Genomic DNA, 22,384 nt, shown 5'->3' with positions numbered 1-22,384 from the left:
TTTCTCATCCATAAATTGGGAAGAATTAGAATGACTGACGGGAAATGGGCATTAAGGCATGGCTAAGAATACTTCTGCTAAACACATAACAAATAAAAAGGTGCTATAAAAATTCAGGCACTTGTGAAAGCTTGGAACACCACACACTAGTGGAATGTTTCTGAAGTTAAAGAGACTAACAAGTCCAGGGCACTATTTTTAAATGCCCCAAATCTGTTAGTTCTAAATAGGAGCTGAATATTTTACCTTAAAGAAATTAGGCTTTTAAATTAATCTGTGGTAAGAATGACATTTGAAAGTAAAAAAATAAAATAAAATAAAATAAAATCTTCTTGAATGCAAGAAGAGCATCCAAAAAATTTAACAGCTTAAAATAAACCTCTTTCCTGTCTTCTCTCAAGCAATCTCCAAATGGACAGATTTCTGTGAATCTTTCCTAAAAACAATTTTCTTCTAAGGGTAGGCTCAAATCAGGACACACTACAATCCAAATATATTTGTAGAAAAGTATAATCGATTGAAACAACAGGTTAGAGAAGAGAAGACTTACACATCTTAATGGCAAAATCAGAATGACTTTCTAAGCAGCTGGAGATTAGGTTTCTCCTCCCTATTTGTTCTCCTTCCAACTGCATTCAGACACCTCGCTGTGAGCTCAGATCTACTGGCTCCCGCAGGGTCACCGAGGAGCTGTGTGGCAGCAGGAGGCTCGTACAGTGTCTTGTACATAATCCACGCTGGTGCCAAGGCCTGGCCAGGGGATGCTTACGGTAAAGTACAATAACTGAAGCCCCGTGCCTTCTCTATTCAGCAAAACGTTCATTTTGCTGTAACAGGGGATGTCTGGGCTAAGGCGGTTCTATGCAATCTTCCCCATAAGGTGTGGCAGAAAGCCAGGCGATGAAGGTCTGCGTGCAGGAGCTCCAGGCCCTTCTCCACAGGAACAGGCTACCTTCCTGGTAGGTAGGGACAGTGTGCACATGTCTATGGGCACTGTGCCACGCTATTTTCCAACTCTTCCTGTAATTACTATTAGGCTGGAGACTGCCAGGCAAGAAGGGCCAAGGATGTCACTATTACAATGGTCCACAGAACACAGTCCTTGCTTCTGACCCCCAGATTTCTCTATAGAGGCAGCAACTTTGTACAAGCCACACGGGCTGTAGAGATTTGGATCTCATTCTTTCTCGTTTCATTTTCTAGTGACAGAAGGGTCTCAGCCCAGCCACGAGTGGAACAAGCTCCTTTCACCCCAAACTCGATCCCTGCATTTTGTCCCTATACCTAGACGCTCTTACGATGAAACGAGTAAGGAGTGGGATCTCCCAGACTCATCCGCTTCGCGCCCACTTTGTGGAGTCAGGAAAATAACAATAGGAGATTTAGACTCTCATTTCCTAATTAATAATGTTTATGTTCGTGAATGGCATAACTGGAGTCCTTTTTTGAAAATGAAACTTTCTTGGTCTTATCTTCCTCCTTCTAAAAAAGAGCACACCAGCTCTCTGCCTGTTACTAGACATCCTTTATGGAGATCAGTTCAGAATACTTGTTGGGTATCTCAAGACCGAAAGGAATATTCCTTCAGCCTGGACCCCAAAGTTATTCCATTCCTTTCCATTGTCAACACACATGTTCCTTTCTCTTTGAAGTACTGGGTTACACTTCAGAAAGAGAAAAGCTCCTAAACGTGATTTATCAACTTTCTTAAAATAGAATTTGAAGAAGTGACTCTCAGATTAGTGGGAAGACAGCAAAAATAAACAGCAATGGAGTGATTTCAATAGCGACGATCTCATTAAGCTGCCCATTTCCAAATTTAGCCCGTAGGCAGTTTTTTTAATTAAAAAATATTTTTAACCTGAATGCTTATTGGCTACGTGAAGTCTGGGTGGATTCTGAATTCTTGGAAGCCATTCTCTTTTCTTCTGTAAATTTATGCTATCCTTTAACCACTTCAAAATAAATTAAAAACTGGAAAGACGGAAATTCAGCCAAGCCAAATGAGACTCCAATAACTAATGCAAAGCTGACTTGTATTATGTAATTTCAAAATGGATGTTTCCTGTGTCTAACTGGCTTTTTGAGGTCCATATTTGGTGGTTCAATTTAGTCATGGTGGAAGTGCCATTATTCAGATCGCGGGGACAAAAGAATAATTAGAAAACAGTAACACAACTTCTTCTTCTTCCTTTTTTTTTTTTTTTTTTTTTTTGAGTGGATGCTATGAAAGAAAATGTGGTTCATGTAATTAATCAGCCTTTTGAGTCCAAATGGCTGGACACCTGGTTTTAAAATACACTGTAGCTTTGAAAATATAGATGTTGGCTGAATCAAAATGGAGGCAGGTTACTTTCGACTACTCTAGAAGACCAGAAGGAAACAGCTTGTTCCGAACGCAAAAACAAAAAAGCCAGAACCCAGGGGAGAAGCATGCTCCAAGCGCTGCGAAGACACCATCACCTTACTGGTGTACTCACAATCAGATGACCCGGTGTGAGCGTGAGAGTTTGTCAGTGAATGTGTTGAGTGGATGAGGGCTGGGTCTGGAGACAAAACAGCTTCAAAGTTCAGGCAGGGAAGGCCCGGCTTGGCGTTGGATCCACCCGGCTGAGTAATCTCATTCTCCTCAGATGCCTTCTGGTTTTCAGCTGTCTTGGGTTTCTTCCTGAAAATAAACAAAGGGCCCTTTGAAGGAACTGACTGCATATTTGGGAAAAGGCATTTTTAGAATCTGTTAAAGATAACTTGATTTTTTTTTTCTGAGGGGGGATGGGAGGGAGTCCAGTATGTCCCTTGTTTTAAAACAAGCTGATTCTTGTTTTTTTCCCTCCAGTAATGGCCTAACTGGGAACACATGAAAGCATATGGGCCAAGCAAACAGCACCACATTTGGACTCTGTTGGCTGCATAAAAAGACCCTGTCCCAGAACTTTAGACAGATTGAGCTACGTATGGCTGACATTATCCAAGAAAGCATCCTTTTTTCCCCCTTAAGAGTTTTAACATGGTCTGGAAAAATACTAGTGGAGGTTTACCGTTCTAGCATTTGTCAGGAAGCTTAGAGACAGGACCCGTGGAGTAATGGGAGGAGCACTGGACTGGGAGTCAGGAGACTTGAGCTATGGTACTAGCTGTGCCTCTAACTTGCTGTGTGGCCTTGGGCACCTCACTTCACCTCTCTGGGCTTCAGTTTCCTCATCTGTAAAATAAAGGGCTTGGATTAGAAGGCCTTAAATGTTCCTTCCAGCTTCAAGTTTCTATTCACGGAATACATTAAGGAACATTCAACTTTCTTGCTGTTATTAGGTTTACTTCAGATGAACACATAATTTCAAATCACAATCTAAATTTGCAGGCTGTAGAGATGAAAGGGTAGTGATGGAGGTTTTTGTTAAAGTAGCAAATGAAAAGTGAAAAGATGAGCTTAGCTGCTAGCAGGTAAAGCGGTAATGTGTCACATGGAGATCCTCTCTTCCAACTCTTTGCTCATCCAAAGCTTAACATTCCCTTTGTTTGTTGATTTGGTACATCATGACCATGGAGTGTGGGAGTGCGACTGTGAATTTGGGGCGCGAAGAAGAGATGGGTGAAGGGAATTAGAAAGTAATTGTTGCTAATTGCGATTTGGGGTCAGGAAAAGGAAGTAAAAGACCTCAGGTAGTGTGGTTGGCTCTGGTGTCCTCTCCCCAGGATGATGAAACTGATATAAACACAGAAATACTTAGCTTATACTGCAGGTGCCCTAGGCCCTAGGCACTCTGGATTATTAGTCATACCCTGAACATGCCCTCCAATTTCCATGGCTCCGTGCCTTTTTTCTATCATTATTTGATTGGTGACCAGAGAAATTATTTGATTTAATTTTTCGGTTCAAGATTATGTGTGCAACAGAATTTGTTGTAAGTAGCTTTGCTTCCATGTCTTTCTTGTTTCTATAAGCCTGGCAATGGACTTGTCATACAGAATATTTTGTATCGAAATTTGTTGTACCGGGTAGTTAAAATCTGCCCTCGCAGAATATGGTGTTATGATTAGCATGCTGTGTTTCTCGTCCAACAGGTTGTGAAATCAAATCTGCTTTTTCAGAGGGCAGGAGGCAGAGATGGCATGGTAAAGATGAAAAGACAGGGGAAGTTTTCAGACATATTTTTCAGTATGGAGGAAGCCAATAAGAGAAGCAACAAATTGCAATGCTTTACCAACTGTTTCTTGGATGGGTGACTATGGAATCAATCCCCAAGACTTGAGTGTCTACATGCACATCCAAGGACTACTTTCTGGGGTTCAGTTTAAGAAAATATCCAAGATCAAAGTCTCACCTTTTTTTAATCATCGAAAGCTAGCGCCTCCTCTAAGGTCCCATTTCCATCAGTGTTGTCTGTCACCAGGTTTGTCATCAGGTTAGAAACCTTAGGTTAAAAACACCTTCCTCTGCCTTAAAGCCAATTCATCAATACCTGAGAATACTGCTTCCTTCATATTTTTCGCATCCACGTTTCCTTTCCATTTCCACCGCTATCATCGTAACACTTTTATTTACACTGCTGTTAATTTTTATTGTCTCTCCATCCTCCTTGACCCCTCTGAGATAACCAGGTTAGCCTGACACCCCAAATGAGTTCTATACATGCTCTAGTTTAGCTCACATGTCCTACATGTTGGCCATACAGGACTTTCAAGTTTCTTTTCTTTTCTTTTCTTCTTTTCTTTTCTTTTCTTTTCTTTTCTTTTCTTTTCTTTTCTTTTTTCTTTTCTTTTCTTTTTTCTCCTTTTTCTTTTCCTTTCTTTTCCTTTCTTTTCTTTTCTTTTCTTTTCTTTTCTTTTCTTTTCTTTTCTTTTCTTTTCTTTTCTTTTCTGTTTATTTATTTATTTAGAGAGTGGGAGAGTGTGTGTGCAGGAGCAGGGGGAAGGGCAGAGAGAGAGAGGAGGGAGAGAACCCTAAGCAGGCTCCACACTGTCAGTACAGAGCCCGATGCGGGGCTCAATCTCATGAACCGTGCGATTATGACCTGAGCTGAAATCAAGAGTTGGTCACTTAACCTACTGAGTCACCTGGGTGCCCAGGACTTTCAAATTTTTTGAATATTTGTAGAATATCTTTGGGAATCTGAACATCCTTGGCTCTACATCTTTCTTCAAGTTATTTCCCTTCAACTCTGTTGAAATTGTATTTATCTTTTAACTGTCTTGATTCCCCACTCTACCAGATAGAATCTCTCTCTCTCTCTCTTTGAGATTCAACTCCCTCCCACCTTTTTCTGAAATTCCAAAAATTTCTTACTTTTCCCTATTTTACTCACTAAATTTTTGTTTCAATGATAATTATTTATGTGGTCATCACTCCTATGAGACTGTAAACTCTCTGAGGGAAATGTCTTAGTGATTTTTAAATCCTCTGTGTTCATCCTTTCCTTCCTTCTTCCTTCCCTCCCACTATTCCTCTATTCACATAGTCATCTTATAAATATCACGTGCCTATGGTGTGCCTGCATAGCAAACCTTCCCAGAGTTTGCTCTCTAGTGAGTACTGTTCATCAGAGTAGCTTAGGCAAAGCTGTCATTCAGTATTTGTTTGTTGATGGAGTGAAGCGGAATTGAGATGTAGCTATACTTTGAGAATAGTCCTCGTCTAAATCCCAATTAAGTTTCCTACACTTTATGCAGCAGTGAAATCTACATTGACTGGCTGCTTTTCCTTTGAATCCATGAAGGGCATTCGATAAGAAGAGGACAATTTCGCTCCCTGAGGCGAGCTTGGTCTTCCTGAGTCATTTAAATATCAGGATGAAATACTAATGACAGATATCGCTGCACAGAAAAAATATTTATTTCTGATGCTTATAGACAAAGCCTATGCTAGTTTTGGATGTGTGTTTCAGGCAGTTGAGAAAGCCCTCTTTCAAACATGTGTACATGACCACACAACCAACGTCACTCATTTTTAATGCTGCAAAAATGGTATTGTACTTCATATAAATGCCCTTGCTTCCTTCCCTAGATTTGATCCTGCTTCCTACCTGACATTTTGCACCACACCCTCTTGTTTGTTGTCTCAAGGATCACGCTCAGAGAACATTCATAGTACAGGGGCATTGAAAGCCACCTCTACAAATGAAAATATTGAAAATTCAACCTTTTGGTTCACTCCCTCATTTGCTTATCCTTATACCACTGGGCTTTTTCCAACTTCACAGATAACAGAGAGCCACTCACTGTCCTTAGAAGCAACTCATTTCCCTCCTCACCCTCTCTAATAGTTCTGTTGGACTCCTTTCCCTGGAGCTGAGAGACACTGAAACGTAGCAGCAGGCTGTGTCTAGACAGGCACAGGTGCTGTTATTTTGACCCCGTTTTTTCAGTTCATAGTTTATTAAGGAGGAAAGAGCAAGTCCTGTAGTAATTAATCGAAAATACCTTCTTTGGTTGTGTAAAAAGAATTATATAAACATGGCACATCTGAGGGTAACTCTGTCCAAGCCTCTGTGGCTCTGCATTATTCCTTGGAGCCTTTAGAGGGCAGCAGCACACAGGAGACTTGGGGCAGCATGTCAGAGAGGCAAACTCCCTACCAGACCAGAACCTTCTTCCCAGTCACCATGCCAAAGGTTGGTTTGCCAAGCTCTGGCTGCTCAGCCTCTTTCTTTCTTTTCAGTTCTCATTCTCTCTCTCTCTCTCCCTCTCTCTCTCTTCCCTCTCTCCCTCCCTCCCTCCCTCCCTCAATGTTAAAATTATACACTCTGATGAAGTCGCCCCTCAACCGGAAAATGAAAGCTCCAATGAAAAAGTTAGACAAGCCAACAACAACAAAGAAAGAAACCGGGAGAAAGGGGAAAGGGGGATGGTGAGGGGGAAGGATTTAAGAACAAGAAAAGGGCAGATGTTTCGTAAATATATGCAAAGCAAAACTGGGTGTACCCTGAACACTTCCACAGGGAAACAGACCAATCATTGTGCACTTCCTCCCGCCACACTGGTGGAGTTCTGCATTCAAAAAAAAAAAAAAGAAAAAAAGTGTGGCTGGAGGCACCTGCCTTTCAACGGTCAGTTCTGACATTCTCACTGAATATCTCCCAATTGTCCAAAGAGAACAAAAACATTTTCATCTCCCCACTGCATACATTTCTCTTACGAGAAAAAGGGCTGCTTCAAGAACTGGAAAGGCATTTTAAGGTGACTGGTGGCTGGTTTTTAACTCTCATTGTGCCGGCCCTGGCAACAAGCTTTGGGCTGAAACATAGCAATGAGTAAGGTTGTGGATGATGCTGGCTCTTTCCTTACTAGACATATTGCGTGTGGAAAGAAATATGCATTGAAACATATTGATGAGATGGTAGGTATTAGGCATGTTAAACGCGTGGAAATTAACCAGATCGGTGGCATTTGATGTATATATTTCATACTTCTTTGCACATATTGCACACATACAGTGATGGCAGTGCTTTCTGCAACATATGGAAAATAAATATTTTATCCGTGTGAGCTCTTATCAGGCTCCTGGGGCTGTTGAGAGGCGAGTGCTCTCTTCCATCTCCCTCTCCCAATTTTCTCTCTTCACTGGGCCCCCACCCTCTCCTGCACATTAACATGCCTTCCACTTATCAGCCTGGATGGTTAGGAAAGAATTAGTCAGAACCTCCTTTTGATAAATAATTACTCAGTCATTGAATCATGACAATTTAGACCAATGATGCTCTCCCCTCAATTTTGGGGGGAATGGTAACCATTTCCTTATTCTCTTTCCCCAAAAACCATTGGAAAGGATCAAGAGAGTATTTGGGGAGGGGGGAAGAGGGGAGGTGTAACAAATCACCCAATGGAACACAGTCCTACCATCAAGTAGCTGTGTGCCCTAGGCAAATTACTGTGTTTCTCTGGGCCTCATGTCAAGTGATTGGCAGAGTGATGGCACATGGTCAGTGCCCAATGATGGTAGCTCTGAGAGCATCAGTTCTATGGTTTTCATCGTCTCAGCTATAAGAAGGCACTTCCTTTATCTTAGTAATCTTTTTTAATGTCTGGACTCGGGCAGGGACAATGGACTGTAATTGTAGCAAAGGTGGAAAGAATGCTAGGATAAGCAATCTCCCCTTCAACACTTTGATCTTACTGTATTACCCTCCTGACACTGTCTTTCTGTTCACCTGTCTATCATTGCTGCTCCTATACCGAAAGCTCCTTTTGAAGTTGAGGGTTAAGCAAGCTGCACCTGGACCATGGAAGTCTATCAAACCTGAGCACTATGGTCCATGCACTGAGGTAAACCCCTGGGATTCTCACTTATCATGTCTACTTACAACTTATCCCTTTACTACTCTGTCTAATGTTCCCAGATCAATTTAAGATGTTTTCATAATGAAAACATTTTATTCTCTCGATTTTTTCAACCTTCGTGGCAAGGCTGATTTATAATGTTTTTCAGCGTATTTCTCTCTCGCTGTGTCAGTCAGGATCCTGGCAAGAAACAGGTGGCACACTCAAAGGTTTTAGCCGGAGAGGGTTTACTTTAAGGACTGTATACTGAGGTGCAGAGGAGGTAAAGGGGCGTTCAAGGGATGGTGAAGCACCACCAGGCTAGCAGCGGGGGAAAGCTGTTACTCTCAGCTTTAAACTTAAATGGAAGGGGCCAGGAAGGCGTGGCATTTAGTCTAGTCAGAACTGCAGTTAGGGGACTGGACAAGTCAATACCTTGCCGAACGCGGGCTCCGTGAGAGTGGGGATTTTTGTTTTGTTTGCTGCCACATCCCTAGTCCTTAGAGCTGTGTCTGCAACATAGTAAATGCCCAGTGAATTTTAGCTGGTCAAGTAAATATATTCACTTCCGATGTGTCAGACATTATACACATATTATCTCACTTAATTATCATAACAATCCAGATAAGTAGGCAGGGCTGCTGAGCGTGGCTGTGCAGGTAGTGTGGGAGTGGGCAGGTTTTCAAATCTAACACTTGTGCCCTCCGTACTCACCCCCAAGCCTTGAGACTGGCCCAGGGTACTGTCAACCCACTGAAGGGCATATTTTTGTAATTAGTCCACATTTTTATACTTTATTCACCTTAGTGGTTTGGTACCTAGCAAGTATGTAAGTTTTATTGCTGTTTCTTCTTTATATATGAGAGAGCTGAGTTTCTGAAAAGCAGAGCCTGCAAAAGTTAGAGCCCAATATGTCCCTGGTAGGACCTGTAAAGCATGAAAGCAGGTGTTGCCACACAGGTAAAATGCTTCCTAGGGCAGAAATGGATGCTCACTTGTGGACCTCCCTGTGTTTTTCAGGACACTGTAAGTCCTGATTTCCGGGTCTGGATCACAGTTCTCTGCAGGAAGGTAGGAGTGGTAAAGACTCTTCCTTCTCCCAAAGGATACAGAACCTGGGAATCCCAGCTATACCCTAGCACAGCTGTGCCACTGGCACCAGCACAGTTATGCTGGGATGCAGAAAAACCCAGAAGACCATCCAGATGTGGGAATTTCTAAGGCACTCCTTGCACTAAAACTTAAGGATGAATGAAGGTGTTCATACAAGTAAGTTCCTTGCCTGGATATAAAGAATTTTTTTTTTTTTTTTTAAGTAGGCTTCATGCCCAGCACAGCGGGGACTCACAACCCTCAGATCAGAACCTGTGCTGAGGTCAAGAGTCAGATGCTCCACCAACTGAGCTACCAGCAGCCCCTGAAGAAACTATTTTTGCTCTTTGTCATATCTTTGGTCCCCAGTAGTACTGCAGATCGCTCTGATGGTCCCCATGTCTGTGCTGTCCAGGCAAGCCTGCCTGTCACCTACACAGCCACTACCACCAATCACCATCCAGGTGACTGAAAGCATTAAAGGTGAAAAGCAATGCAAAGAACAAAACAAAACAAAAACACCAGCTTTATCCCTTTGGGTATGATTTATGCCAGAATAGCTAAAGACATAGAAAATAGGAATGTGAAAATCCTACCTGAAAGCCTAAGAGGGATGTTAGTCTCCCAGGGTTAGTGTTTTCCAGTAACAGAGATGTCTGTAAAACACCATCCCGTTACCTGCCTCATACCATACAGGAAATCTCGAAAACACAACTAGAACGAGGTTTTGTCCTAAAATGTATAATTAAGTTATTTTGCAGGCAGAGCCTCTAAATAATTTAAATTTCTGGCTTTTCCAGGAAAAAAAAAACACATATATTCATCTGTTACTTTTAGCACCGGTTAATGAATACTTGATACCAAACTAAGTGTTTTCCTGGAGGCATCGTTTCTCCCACCCCAACTTATTTCTGCACCTTGCCTTGTAAGGGCTGTACTTCTCCTACATCAATGGCTGACACAGAGGAAACTAAATCACACTCACACAGCCATGCATCCAGAGGGCAAGGTTGAGCTGAAAGCAATGGCTGCGAGACGTGGCTGAGGAGCCCAGAGTCCACAGGGAGAGCGTTGGCCTCCTAAAGGAGCAAGGAAGCAACAGCCCAGTGCCGGCATGCAACTCAGACAACAGGCAGATGCGGACGACAGAGCTGGCTCATGGATCTGAGCAGGGTGGCATGAAATGACAAGCTGCGGTGAGAGTCAACAGAAGGTGACGAGAGGCAAAGAGGGGGCACGGGAGCCACCATCGCTTCGGGTGGGGGTGCAGACGACCAGGCAGAAGAGCACCAGGCCCTGCAAGGTCTGCCCGGGTCTGGCTCAGCACAGCCCTCTGGTGAGGAGGGCGCGATGCTGCTCAGGGCGGGCGTGGCAGGCACCCCACGACTGAGTCTGGTGACCTCACTGTGTTCCGGACACGAAGCCATCTAAACTTTCATCTGCATGAAAGTTACAGCTGTGTGAGTTTTGTTTGTTTGTTTGTTTTTTAAATTGGGCGAACTAAGAAGCCTTTCGTTGGAGGCAGGGTGTACTCACAGTAGTTTCCAAATCAATGGTGTCACTCTTCAGGTAAATCACTCCAAGGCTTGGGCCTAGTGCAGATGTTCATTGGGGCAGGGAACAGAGAGCGGCTGCATCTAGAGCAGACAAGAAAGACAGGCTGTTAAATGATAGGTGATGGTGATCATTCACGTTGATGGAGACAGATCATTCACGTTGATGGGACTCAGGTGAGAGTCTGGGCCTGCACGTTTGCACCAGAGAGCAGCACGACAGGGGAGGCAGAGGAAGAAAAGAGGATGTCACCCAGGGTCTGTTCTCAGGGTGCCCACCTGACGGCCAGAGTGGTCTGGGATCTTCCACCACACCCTGTCTGTGCAGATGGAGTTGATTTTGTGGTGGGGAGATGCAAGCCTGCTTGAAAGATGGGGGAGGGTGGGGTGTCCTTCAACCTTGTCAAGCCAGCTCTTCTTCTGGTGTCCTTGACTCTACTGTAGCCCCTCCTGCTTCGCTGCCTAGTTCTTACCTGTTCTAAAAGCACCACTGGCCTGGCCAAGGTCTGAGCTCTTACTGTGACTCCGCCCTATCCTATGGAACCTCCACTGTCTCCTGTGTCCTCTAACCTGTGGCTCTCAGCCTTAGGGGCTACAGGACTGACCTCTGATTGTCTCCAGCCTCGCACCCAGAGGTCCTTCCCCAGGTCTTGCCCCTTTGGCCACACGGAGCCCTGACAACCACCTTATTCCCGAAACTGTCCTCCCTTCTCACTGGAACACTGCATTATCCTGACTTTCCTCCCACCTCTCAGTTCTCTCCTCTGCCTCCTTTGCTGGCTTGTCTTCTTTCTCCTGTTCCCTAAATGTACCTATTCCTCAAGATTCTCTTCTCAGGCTTTGCCTACACCCACCCTCCATGAACTCAACAATTACTTCTCCATAGTGAACACCCACATGACTATCTTTAGTTCCTGCTTGTCTACAGAGCTCCAGATCCACATTCTTAATAGCCTCTGGTTATTGGTTCATTCACTCCTTTGTTCATTCGTTCATTCATTCATTCATCTATTCATTCATGCGTGTTTGCTTAGCATCTATCAGGCACCGGGAAAGGATGAATAAGGTAGGGCCACTAACTTCACACCTCCATCAAATACAGCACAGGCACGTCTAATTCAGAAAGTTTAAAACAGAATTCATTGCCTTCCCTCAAACTATATTCCCATTTCCTGCCATCGATCGGTACCCTCTTCACCCAGTTACTTGGTCCTACCATGGAGGAGTCATCTTCAATGCCTCCTTTTCTTTTGCTTCTCACATCCAATCATCTGCCAAGAGATGTGATTTGTGCTGAGGCTGTGCTTCCTAAATCAACACCTACTTTCTATCCCAACACCTATTTGTCCCTTTATCACCTGAGCCTGGGCTCATGCCAGGGCCTCCCTATGGCTTTGCTTCCTCCAGGTCCTTTTTACCTCTAGCCAGTCCTTCACACCAATACCACATTAATTTTCCTCCAGTACCATTCTAAACATATTATTCCTTTGCTCTTTGCCTAGTGGACTAAATTCAAACTTCTCAGTTTGGTATTCAAGGCCTCTACAAGATAACCCCAGTCTAATTTCTACTCCTTTACTCCTACACAGCGGCAAAGTTCCGTTCTTTTGCATCCAAATTCCACCTCATTTATGAAGCCTTTCCCAAAGGAAAGTGTCCTGAGTCCTCAAGCACTTTCTGCACTACTCCCTTTGCACGTTCTACGGACTCGGATTGTTATTTATGTAATTTGGCTCCTTCTCTATAAGCTCCTAGGAAGTAGAGACAGTTTTTACTTGGTGTGCCCCTGTAGTGTGCAATGCCTTGCACACAGACTTGCGCTCGGCTGGTGTCTGCTGAACCAAAGTTAAAAGGAATCAAAATTCTTGCTTAGATTCATGGAAATGGAGACTGAATTGGAAAGACATGAAAGTTCATCACCTCTCATTTTTCAAATGAGATTAAGGGAACTTACTTGCTCAAGGCCACATCCCTGTTCCTGGTTGAGCAGCAATAACTGATAGAAAAGGTTACGAATCTTTAAATATCTATCCCTGCTTGCTCGGCACCAATAGGCCCAGAAGACCGTTGACGGTGACCAGATCAGAGAGAGTGAGGGGCTAATGGGGTACACAGCCAGCAAGCATATACTGGGTTCCAAGATACAAAGAATTTTGTTTCACTTGTTCACTTCAATAAACTGAAATAATAAATACCCTTTTATAGATAAATGACGTTAAAAAAACGAGGTGGATTTCAAAGAACAAGGAAGTAAACCTTTCTAACATGATCCACAGAGACAATTATGAAAATATTGCAAACACCACTGGGGTGATAAACTCAGGGTGAAAACCAGGATGAAGAAATTCCTCATGCTTTTGAAAAGCAGTGGGCTCAGCTAAAGTTCTTGGTGAAAACATGCCATAGTAATTCTATGGTTAAATTCTCACCTTGTGGAACCAGAGGCTGTTGGCATTCCTGCTATAATGCAACCCACATCAGTACTTTTTCCACCTAGTTTTGTGTGGGATTTATCCTATAAGTTTGTTTACATTCTCACTTATTTTTCTCTCCTTGTGTCACGACACTTGTGGAAATGCATAGGTGAGTGCTCCCAGGTCTGTTCTAACTTTCTTTCCTCTCATGATAGGAGAAACAGTAATTGCTTAATCTCCTTTCTATCCTCATCCTCAACCAGAATCCTTTCCTCTCACCCAAAGATGAAAATCTCCACCCCGTAAACACATGGGGATGACAGTGTTCACCTAGGTGAAAAAAACAGGCTTTTCCAGGAATCTCCGTAGTGTTCACTTGGCAGGAAAGCTGGGCTCTTAAATGGTAGCCTACAGTGCTATAAGACCTCATCTGCCTCTCTCAGGTGAGTACTTACTCATTGTTACTCACTGGAGGAAAAACTTGGTACTATTAATCATATTCTTTTTGGCCAGTATGGTGGAGCCATGCTATGAATCGAGACATCCATTCAATAGCAACACCCCAGTAGCCACATAAACAGCAAATTGGGCTCAAGAGCTCTCTATAGTTCTTACTAAACCATCTTATGGCCAGACAGGTTATCAACACTTCACCAGATATAGCTTCCTTCTCTTTTCTCCCCCTGGCAACTACATTAAAATGATAAAGGGTATCACTGACTGATATGTCTAGTACATTGCAATGAAAAATCACCTGAAAGCATACAAATTCATTGTGTAATTAGATAAGTGTACATTTTAAATATGCCTAACATTTGATTTAAGTTGTGCATTTTATAATTAAATGGAGACGGAATCTTTCTGTTCTTTACTCAAATTCCCCTTTCTTAGCCTCACATCCCACTGCTGTAATCTTCCTTTCATTTTTTGGCAGCCTGTCACCTAATCCCCCTTCTTACTTCCCTGCATGCCTCACCACACACCTAAGGGGCTATTAGTCAGAACTACTGCACAGTGTGGTATATTTTATTGCTTAGAGGGTGGTTAGGCTCTAAAAAAGACTCCACGAGGGGCACCTGGGTGGCTCAGTTGGTTAAGCATCAGACTTTGGCTCAGGTCATGATCTCGTGGTCCGTGGGTTCGAGCCCCGCATCGGGCTCTGTGCTGACAGCTCGGAGCCTGGAGCCTGCTTTGGATTCTGTGTCTTCCTCTCTCCTCTCTCTCTGCCCCTTCCCTGCTTGCACTTTGTCTCTCTCAAAAATAAATAAAGCATTGAAAAAAAAAACACTCCATGAAAATGCCTTCATGAGGTTTCATATTTATTCTATGCAACGGCTTTCCATATCCAATGTACTCATATTTTAAGTCAAAAGATCATCTTTTTTTAAATTTTATTTTTTATTTTTTAAAATTTACACCCAAATTAGTTAGCAAAAGATCATCTTGAGAGGCTACTGGAGCTATGCATGCTTCCCAGAATCTGGAAATCTAGCTGTTCCCTCTGCCTCTTACATCATCACTGTAATAAAGAATCTGCTCTTGGAACCCAGCTGGCAAAGTTCTTGATGGTGTCAGAGGCAGGGGAGACAGTGGGTCATTTCCACTCCAGTCTGTTTTATTGTTGTTGACGGCTCTGTAGCTCTGTCTTGCAAGCCCTTGGAGAGAAGAGCTGTTATGTAACACACTGCCGCAGATCACTGCATGGAATTTTCTGTGGAGGTCTCATTTCACTGTGGCTCCTCCCATTCTTTGGAAATCAAGCCAAAGCATTCTAAAATGACAGACGGGGCCTTTGTGACCAAAGCTTACAAAAAAGATAATAGTAACAATAATAGCTACCATTTGTTAGATGTCTACATTTTTGTTAGGGATGGCATGGGGAATTTTTACACATAAATACATCCTCACTTAATCCCCACAGCAACGTTGTGCTGAAGGTATTAGCGTGCCCATTTAACAGATGAGGAAAAGTGAGACTAAGAGAGCTCAAGTAACCACTCCAAGATTAGAAAGCCATGGATAGTGAGGTCAGAATTCAAGGTCAGATATGAGCCCGATCCCTCTGACTTTAAATCTGGGTTATTATTATTTTTTTTAATTATACAACTGTTCCAACACAGCATGGACACATTTCTAGTTCCCACTGTGACCTCAGCACAAGAAAGAGGCTTATGCTATTTCCATGATGATTCAGAGCCACTGGAAACACAAAAACCGGGAGCACAGACCTCAGGTGAAGGAACTCTTTCAGAAACTATCAATAAATGGAGCTTCCTTCTAGCTCCTTTCTATTTGAAGATGAGAACATCTTATATCGGCCTTCTCAAACGCTAATGAACAAACGACTCATTCAGGATTTCTGATTCAGCATGTCTGGGACTGAGTCTGTGATTCTGCATTTCTAGAAAGCTCCCAGGTAATGCCGATGACACTGGTCTGGGTACCACAGGTCTTATGTCTGACTCTCGCCTTCCTACTGTTTTCGAAGGAGCAGTTCAAGCTGAATAACTTGGCTAACAGCACACACGGCATGACCGGCTTCTGATTCTGGGCCAGTTTGTCAGGTCATCAGGCATTAGACAGAATTCAAGGAGTTTCTGGCGTAGAGCACATTACGAAAAAAAAAAAAATTGTTCCTCGATCCCCCAGGGCTCCACTAACCCCATTGGAAATTAAAATGATAATGCCTCTAACATGTAAAGTTCCTATTTTTTACATTATTGTTATTTTTAACAATAATTATCTGGTAATAATTCAAATAACACCTTTCCTCTGAGAAATTCAACGAGCTTTACTAACCTTAATTGTCTAACAGCAATTCCCAGGTGTAGATAAAGCTGTCTCAAAGATCACAGTAAATTTAAAATTGTTCCACTTCCCTCCTTTCTTTGCCCCAAATGTAGTGAGGAATTAGTGGTGAGGGTTTCCTAATTGGCAAAGACCCACTGTCTCATAATTTGAGGCTAGGAAACTTTACAAAGGTGGGATAAATCCAAGAAATAATTGGCAGAGAGGTGGTTGTAGGACACAAAATATTGGTGAGAGAAAAAAGGAGGGAGAGTTAAAGAGAGCAAGAGGATGAAAAGGGAAAGTGAAATGATAGAACCAGCTGGATGACCTTGGATGAGTCATTTAACCTGTAGGAGGCTCAGCATTTTCCATTTTCCAGAAAACGTGGATTCTATGATTTTTAAGGGCCTTTAAAACTCTAATAGTCCCCTGAGAAGAAGGATGTGGGGATTAAGTTGCTCATCAACCTGTTAAACCATTAAACCTGTTAAAGAAATCTATTTGACTTTTAACTATTTAACTAATCACCTGAAATGAATTCCCAAGTCTACATCACTAATCCCACCCCTCTGGAAAGTGGTGAGAAAAACCATTCAAAGAATAAGGCACCGAAGGCATCATGGCCAGGCAAACAAGTCAGGAACCCCATCATCTTCAGCTTTCTAATGTTGTAAGAAATATTTTACTTTAAAATATTTTAGCTCTTTAATTAGCCACTAGTTAACCCATGTCCAGAAGAAATACCTCTGATGGCTTGAAGACCCCTGGGATGGCCCTGCAAATAGAAGGTCCTGCTGTTTGTCACATAAAATCTATGTTAATTTTCTCCATAGAGACCTCTGGATTCCTCTTTGACAATTCACAAACTCTGTTAATAACACTTGCATGTCCCAGGAGACATGGAGCTATCAGGTACAGTTGATTCTTGTTTTCAAAATAAGAGATCTTTCCGATCAGGAGACAGATATGTATCTCAATACATACGTATCATATATGGATATATACATATGTATACATACGTATACAGACGGTAATAATTTTTCTGGTTTTAATGAATGACTGGTGATGAGAACTCCTTCTCTAAGTCACTCGACTCTGGAATCTTTCTGAGCAGAAAGTCTGCCACAGGTCCTGGCAGAAAGGTCATTTGAAACTATATAATGAGGACTCCAACACGGACACGATCTATGGTGCAGCATATTTGTGTTATAGCGGAGTTATCTATACCTTGCTTCTTGTACTGAGTATGTTTTCTGGACTAGTCATTACAGGTTGTGGCTAAATGGAAAAAATAGGCACCAAGAATATCAAAATGACATTACCCTGGAGAACACACTGTCACTGTCTCCAGAGTGAACATCACTCCACTTTTCTTGCTTCCATCACCTCCATTGTAACCTGGATCCTGTTAACTAAATGCTGTGTGGCATGTATTGTGCTTGGCACTTTTCATACATCGTTTAGTTTCATTTCTTGTAATCACTTTGGGGGTAGAGATTATATTCTGATTTTATAGATGAGAAAACTGACATTTAGGAAAGGTGAAAAATATATACCATAGGTCATAAAGCCAGAGAGGGTAGCAAAGCTGGGCTTTAAGGCCAGGTTTTAATCACAGTGCTCTGAATCTTAATCTACACCTAGCTTGTGATCTCCTGCCTGCATCCCACTCCTGTTCATTGGGGTGCTTGCCATAGCTTTACTCTAGAGTCTGCATCATGGTTCTCTGCTGCTTTCTTGAACCTGTTTTTAACCTTCGCCCAAACCTTCCACATTTGATTTATATTTTCCCTCTATTTCGATCGATACTTTAGTACAAAACTCATTACCATTTTCCCCCATGGATTTTTACCACCACCTTCTCCAGTGACTTTATACCCCTCATCTTCGTTCCAATGTACTCTTTAAGGCTTCACATTTGACATCAAATGCTCCAACCCCAGCTTGAGAACCCCCTTCCTTAATGCCTAAGAAATCAACTCTTTCACCTGGCCATTAGTAGGCCCTGGCTGACTTCACTGGATGTCTATGTCCAGCCTGGCCTTACTCTATGATCAACCATTTCAATATTATTCTCAATAACCTTTCAGATTTCCTTGATCCCCGACCCTCTGTATACAGGGTATTTTCTTGTGTTCTTCAACCATGAATCCATCACCACGTATCATTCTCTCCCACCCTCAGTACAAAACCTGACACATGCATGTCATCTGGACCCTCACTCCTGCTCAGCGTTGCTTCTAAATACAAATCTCCAGTAGTTTTTCTTTTTTAAAAAATTTTTTTAAAGTTTATTTATTTTTGAGACAGAGCATGAATGGGGGAGGGTCAGAGAGAGAGGGAGACACAGAATCTGAAGCATGCTCCAGGCTCTGAGCTGTCAGCACAGAGCCCGACGTGGGGCTCGAACTCACGGACCGTGAGATCGTGACCTGAGCCGAAGTCGGATGCTTAACCGACTGAGCCACCCAGGCGCCCCTCCAGTAGTTTTTCTTAATACTTCCTACTTCACCGAGTTCATGCTCCATTCTCTCCTTCAGTTGATGACCTTGCCTCCTACATTGGTAAGATGATCTAGACCATCCAGTGTGGTAAGCTCATTGGCTCTTATCTTCTTCTCTGATATCTCTGGATTTTCATCATTTTGCTCTTCAAGATATATCTATGCCTCTTCCCACACTCTCTCCATATGCTGGAGGTCATCCTCTTTTCTTCTGATCTTTCTCCTTCCCTTTGGTCCCATCAATGATATCTTCTTCTCTGTAGTCGATGACATATCCATTCATAATAGTGCCAGATTAATCATCACAAGACAGTGTTTTGCCCTGCCTCCAACTCCTGCCCTTCAAAATGTTTCCAGGTGGTATATCTCAAAATGAGTTTTATGGAACACTAGAACTCAAAAATGCACCCTAAAGAAAATTCTTTGGTTACAGAAATATAGGAAACACTGTAAGCAATATGTTTCTCTTGCAAACTTATAATGCACATAAGGAGAGTAAAGGTGCTGAAGACACCCCCCACCATTGCCCAGAGTTATTAGGTTACAAACCATTCCCCTGTCCTTTTTAGAGGGAACACTTATCAACCTCAGAATATACTTAGAGAAAAGATGGTTTAATGGGTTTCCCTGGTTCCAGATTCTTTAGCCTGGACATGTAAGTTTACTGAATCTATACCAAATAGGCCCTCTCAGATTTCCTTTCTGTCAATACTCCATTTGGTCTAGCCCAGTTAACTTACAGGGTGTCAGAAAGACTGAGCACATTTGTATTTCTGAGCCCCTGAACACGGTATTTTGGCTGTTTAGTGCCTTTATCATTTTTTCTCATCTAAGCCTTTCCCCTTCTTCAAGGCCCATGCAAAATGATGTATCCCTTATGAAACTTTTCCTTGTGAAACTGCCTTGGCCCATATTGAGTTCTGCCACTCACTGAGCACTAAAATAAATGCATATAGTCTAATGCCTGTTTTCTGTATCATTGGGGAGAGTGTCTATTCTCTACGGCATGGATCTTGTTTTGTACATTACAGAAACTCTAGCACACAGTGCAGCCCTTTGTGCATAGTATGGGATTATAATCATATTAAAAGTTGCCATAGATACATATGGATAACATTGGGACATGGTAGATCCGAATTTGATTTCTGTAGCAATTGGGAGAGTTTAGTATGCTACAGACCCAGGTGGAATGTACCACCACCTTGTTGGGAAGAAATACCACCCACCATTACCATCATCACCTCTTCAAATGGTAACACGCATGCTTTGAGGAGACAAAGACTAGACCTAGGTGAGCAAAGGTAGCTGTTTTCTTGGGTGAAAACAGGAATTTGCATTAGTTGACAACAAATGGGGAGAAGGGTAAAATACTCCAGGAACATCCGAGGACCTATAAAAGGTACCACTAGAACAGATGCCTCTCTACCAACGATGAGATTAACATTCATGATCATCAAATCATGGTAACCTGATAAAAAAGAAAAGGCTGTTTTCCTCTACAGGGAAGTCAGGGGCAGTCGTTTGTGAACATTCACTGCTTACAACGTGCCTGATACCCAGAGTATGTAGCGACCACCTGCAGAATGTCAAAGGACTGACAGTACTGTTCCTTTCACTCATATTCCAACTCTCTTTCTCTTTGGGTCATTGTGAAGACACGTTACATTGGAGAAGTCAAGGCAGCTTTACTACCATAGCACAAGATGCAACCCCCAAACAATGAATTCCATCTTTCTCATAAAGTTCTTTTACTGACACATCATTTAAGAGCAACAGCAATTGTAAGTCTCAGGCGATCGCCAGGTATTAAAAGGCTTTGCGTTTTCCAGATTAGCTGTTATCTGAAGTTGGGACTTAATGCGTTCTCTAATACTGAGTTTGTAGTGAGGCTAGGACTAGAAATTTGGTGTCTTGATGTCTAGTCAGGGAGTAGTATGGGGGAAAAGAGTATAGTTTTTTTCCTTAAAACTAACTAAAGCAGAAACAAATGATATTCATCTTTTAGCAGAAGAGGACATGCGTTTTATTTAAAGTACAGTCTGTGAAGTATTTTGCTACCTTCCTGGGTGCAAAGTGTTATACAAACAAAGACTTAGTTAAAAACTATTTATAAATGAAAATGTTTACTTAGGTTTACTTTAAAATAGGTATAGATTGTATTATGTAATGTGTGAAAATAGTAGGATAATGGTAAAAATTCTATGGTCCTTAGTTAAAAGTCAGGAGAAAGAATTACAGTATTTATTATTGGTAGTAATTAATAAATAAGTGCTTTTAAAACGGGGATTTTCATTGTGGGAGATTACTGGGTTGGTAAAGCGAAACGGCTTAGATATTTTTCTGCCATGCTCCTTTAGCGTTGTCTTTCTGGACAATTTACACATTTGAGAGTGAAAATGAACGGTGGCCTGACTTTTGGATGTGTGATAGGCCATTGGGTCAAGGATGCTGTTTTCTGAGAGCCATGGGCTGTCTTTACAGTAAAATACCTTAGTTCCTTCTTTTTGTAGTAAAATAGGTAGTTTACTTTTATGCTCTGGGTGAAGTCTGAGATCTCTGCATCCCTCTCCTGGATGTCACCTGTGGCAAGAGGCAGGGGACCTATTGGCAATGCATTACATTGATCTAGACACATTAAAGGTTATGTGGTACTTTCATGGACACTCTCTAAAAATGAGTTCTCCCCATCACGAGTTACCTAGATGAGAAGACTGAGGTGGAGAAGAGAGGTTTAAGTTTCCTAGATAATGAGCAGTAAAGCTTAGTCTTAAAAACCAAGGTTTTCAGAAGAACCCTCCCTCATTTTTTCCCCTAAAAATACCATGGCTGCCAACAAGCTTTGTAGTGAATCTGAGAATCAGAGAACTAGGTGGAGAATCAGAAGATCTGGGTGCATCTTCTGGATCTGGTAAGAATTAGCCATGTGACCATAGCCAAGTCACTAACTTTTCTGAACATTATAAACTCAAGTGCAAGGAATCAATGAATGGCATAATTACCTTCCAGCTATAAAGCCTCTCACCTGTAAAAGAGTATTGATTACAAAATGTGTGTTTTTCCTATCTTATAAAGTTGTGGGCTGAGGTAAGCTGAGTATGCGAAAGTAGTTTGCATTGTGAAGCACTGAATCATTGCAGTCTCAAAGAATGAGCACTAGAAGAATTAGGAATGGGTCCCCTGTGTGTGTGGGAGCTGACAGCCCAGTCCATTTCCATTCAGGTTTTGGGAGAAGCTGTAATAAATCAGTCAAATCCCACACTATCCCCTCCTCTCCCAGTCTGTCACAGAGCATCACTTGAGCCAAGTTCCTTGAGTGGGTGAGCCAAACCTCCAAGTTCCAACCTCTCTGAGTAGAAGCGACAGAGGATTCTGAGCCACAGTGCAGGTGACAATCCCTGTTCTTCCAGGTGTTTCTGAAACACTGGGGAGACCCTGGGGACAGTACGTCCAGGGGAGCTGGGGAGGAAGGTCAGACGGCACTGCTCCCGAGGCCCAGTTTTCTCTTGCACGACTCTGCAGCCTGCATGATTTTACCTGACAGCCCCAGGAGACAGAAAAGACCCAGAATGAGCAGGGGCCTCCTATCCTGATAACCTAAGTGCTGCTCTGATGGAAAGGCAGAGGGTATCAGCAGAATGGCTGTACTGAGTCGGCATTGATTTCTCCAGCCTTTGTCTGCGTCTGGTTTCTGTCTCGTTTGGAGGTGGTTACTGTTACTACAAGCAGCATGAATCATGTCTCTGTTAAAAAACAGAGCTTCAATTGTCTTACATAACCCC

The 22,384-nt window shown here is 42.5% G+C and overlaps 1 protein-coding gene across 50 annotated transcripts in view; it reads right to left on the bottom strand.

Moving 5' to 3' along the window:
* The window catches only part of ZBTB20 (zinc finger and BTB domain containing 20), a 780,465-nt gene that overhangs the window by 44,139 nt on the left and 713,942 nt on the right, over window positions 1-22,384 (bottom strand). For 48 of the 50 annotated variants that reach the window (XM_086676282.1, XM_086676281.1, XM_086676306.1 and 45 more), the window contains 3 exons: window positions 10,882-10,982; window positions 3,039-3,202; window positions 2,481-2,668 (listed from right to left, as the gene is read on the bottom strand). In XM_086676282.1, the coding sequence (XP_086532408.1) occupies window positions 2,481-2,668; window positions 3,039-3,049 (199 nt within the window). In that variant the 5' untranslated portion in view covers window positions 3,050-3,202; window positions 10,882-10,982. The remainder of the gene's footprint in view (window positions 1-2,480; window positions 2,669-3,038; window positions 3,203-10,881; window positions 10,983-22,384) is intronic. The other 2 variants (XM_086676324.1, XM_086676325.1) reach the window with 1 other exon arrangement.

Source organism: Puma concolor, chromosome C2 (genome assembly GCF_028749965.1).
Source record: "Puma concolor isolate L17-30 chromosome C2, mPumCon1.1.hap2, whole genome shotgun sequence".
NCBI classification, from domain to species: domain Eukaryota; kingdom Metazoa; phylum Chordata; class Mammalia; order Carnivora; family Felidae; genus Puma; species Puma concolor.
The sequence above is the reverse complement of the archived record's forward strand: the minus strand, read 5'-3'. Positions and strand labels throughout refer to the sequence as shown.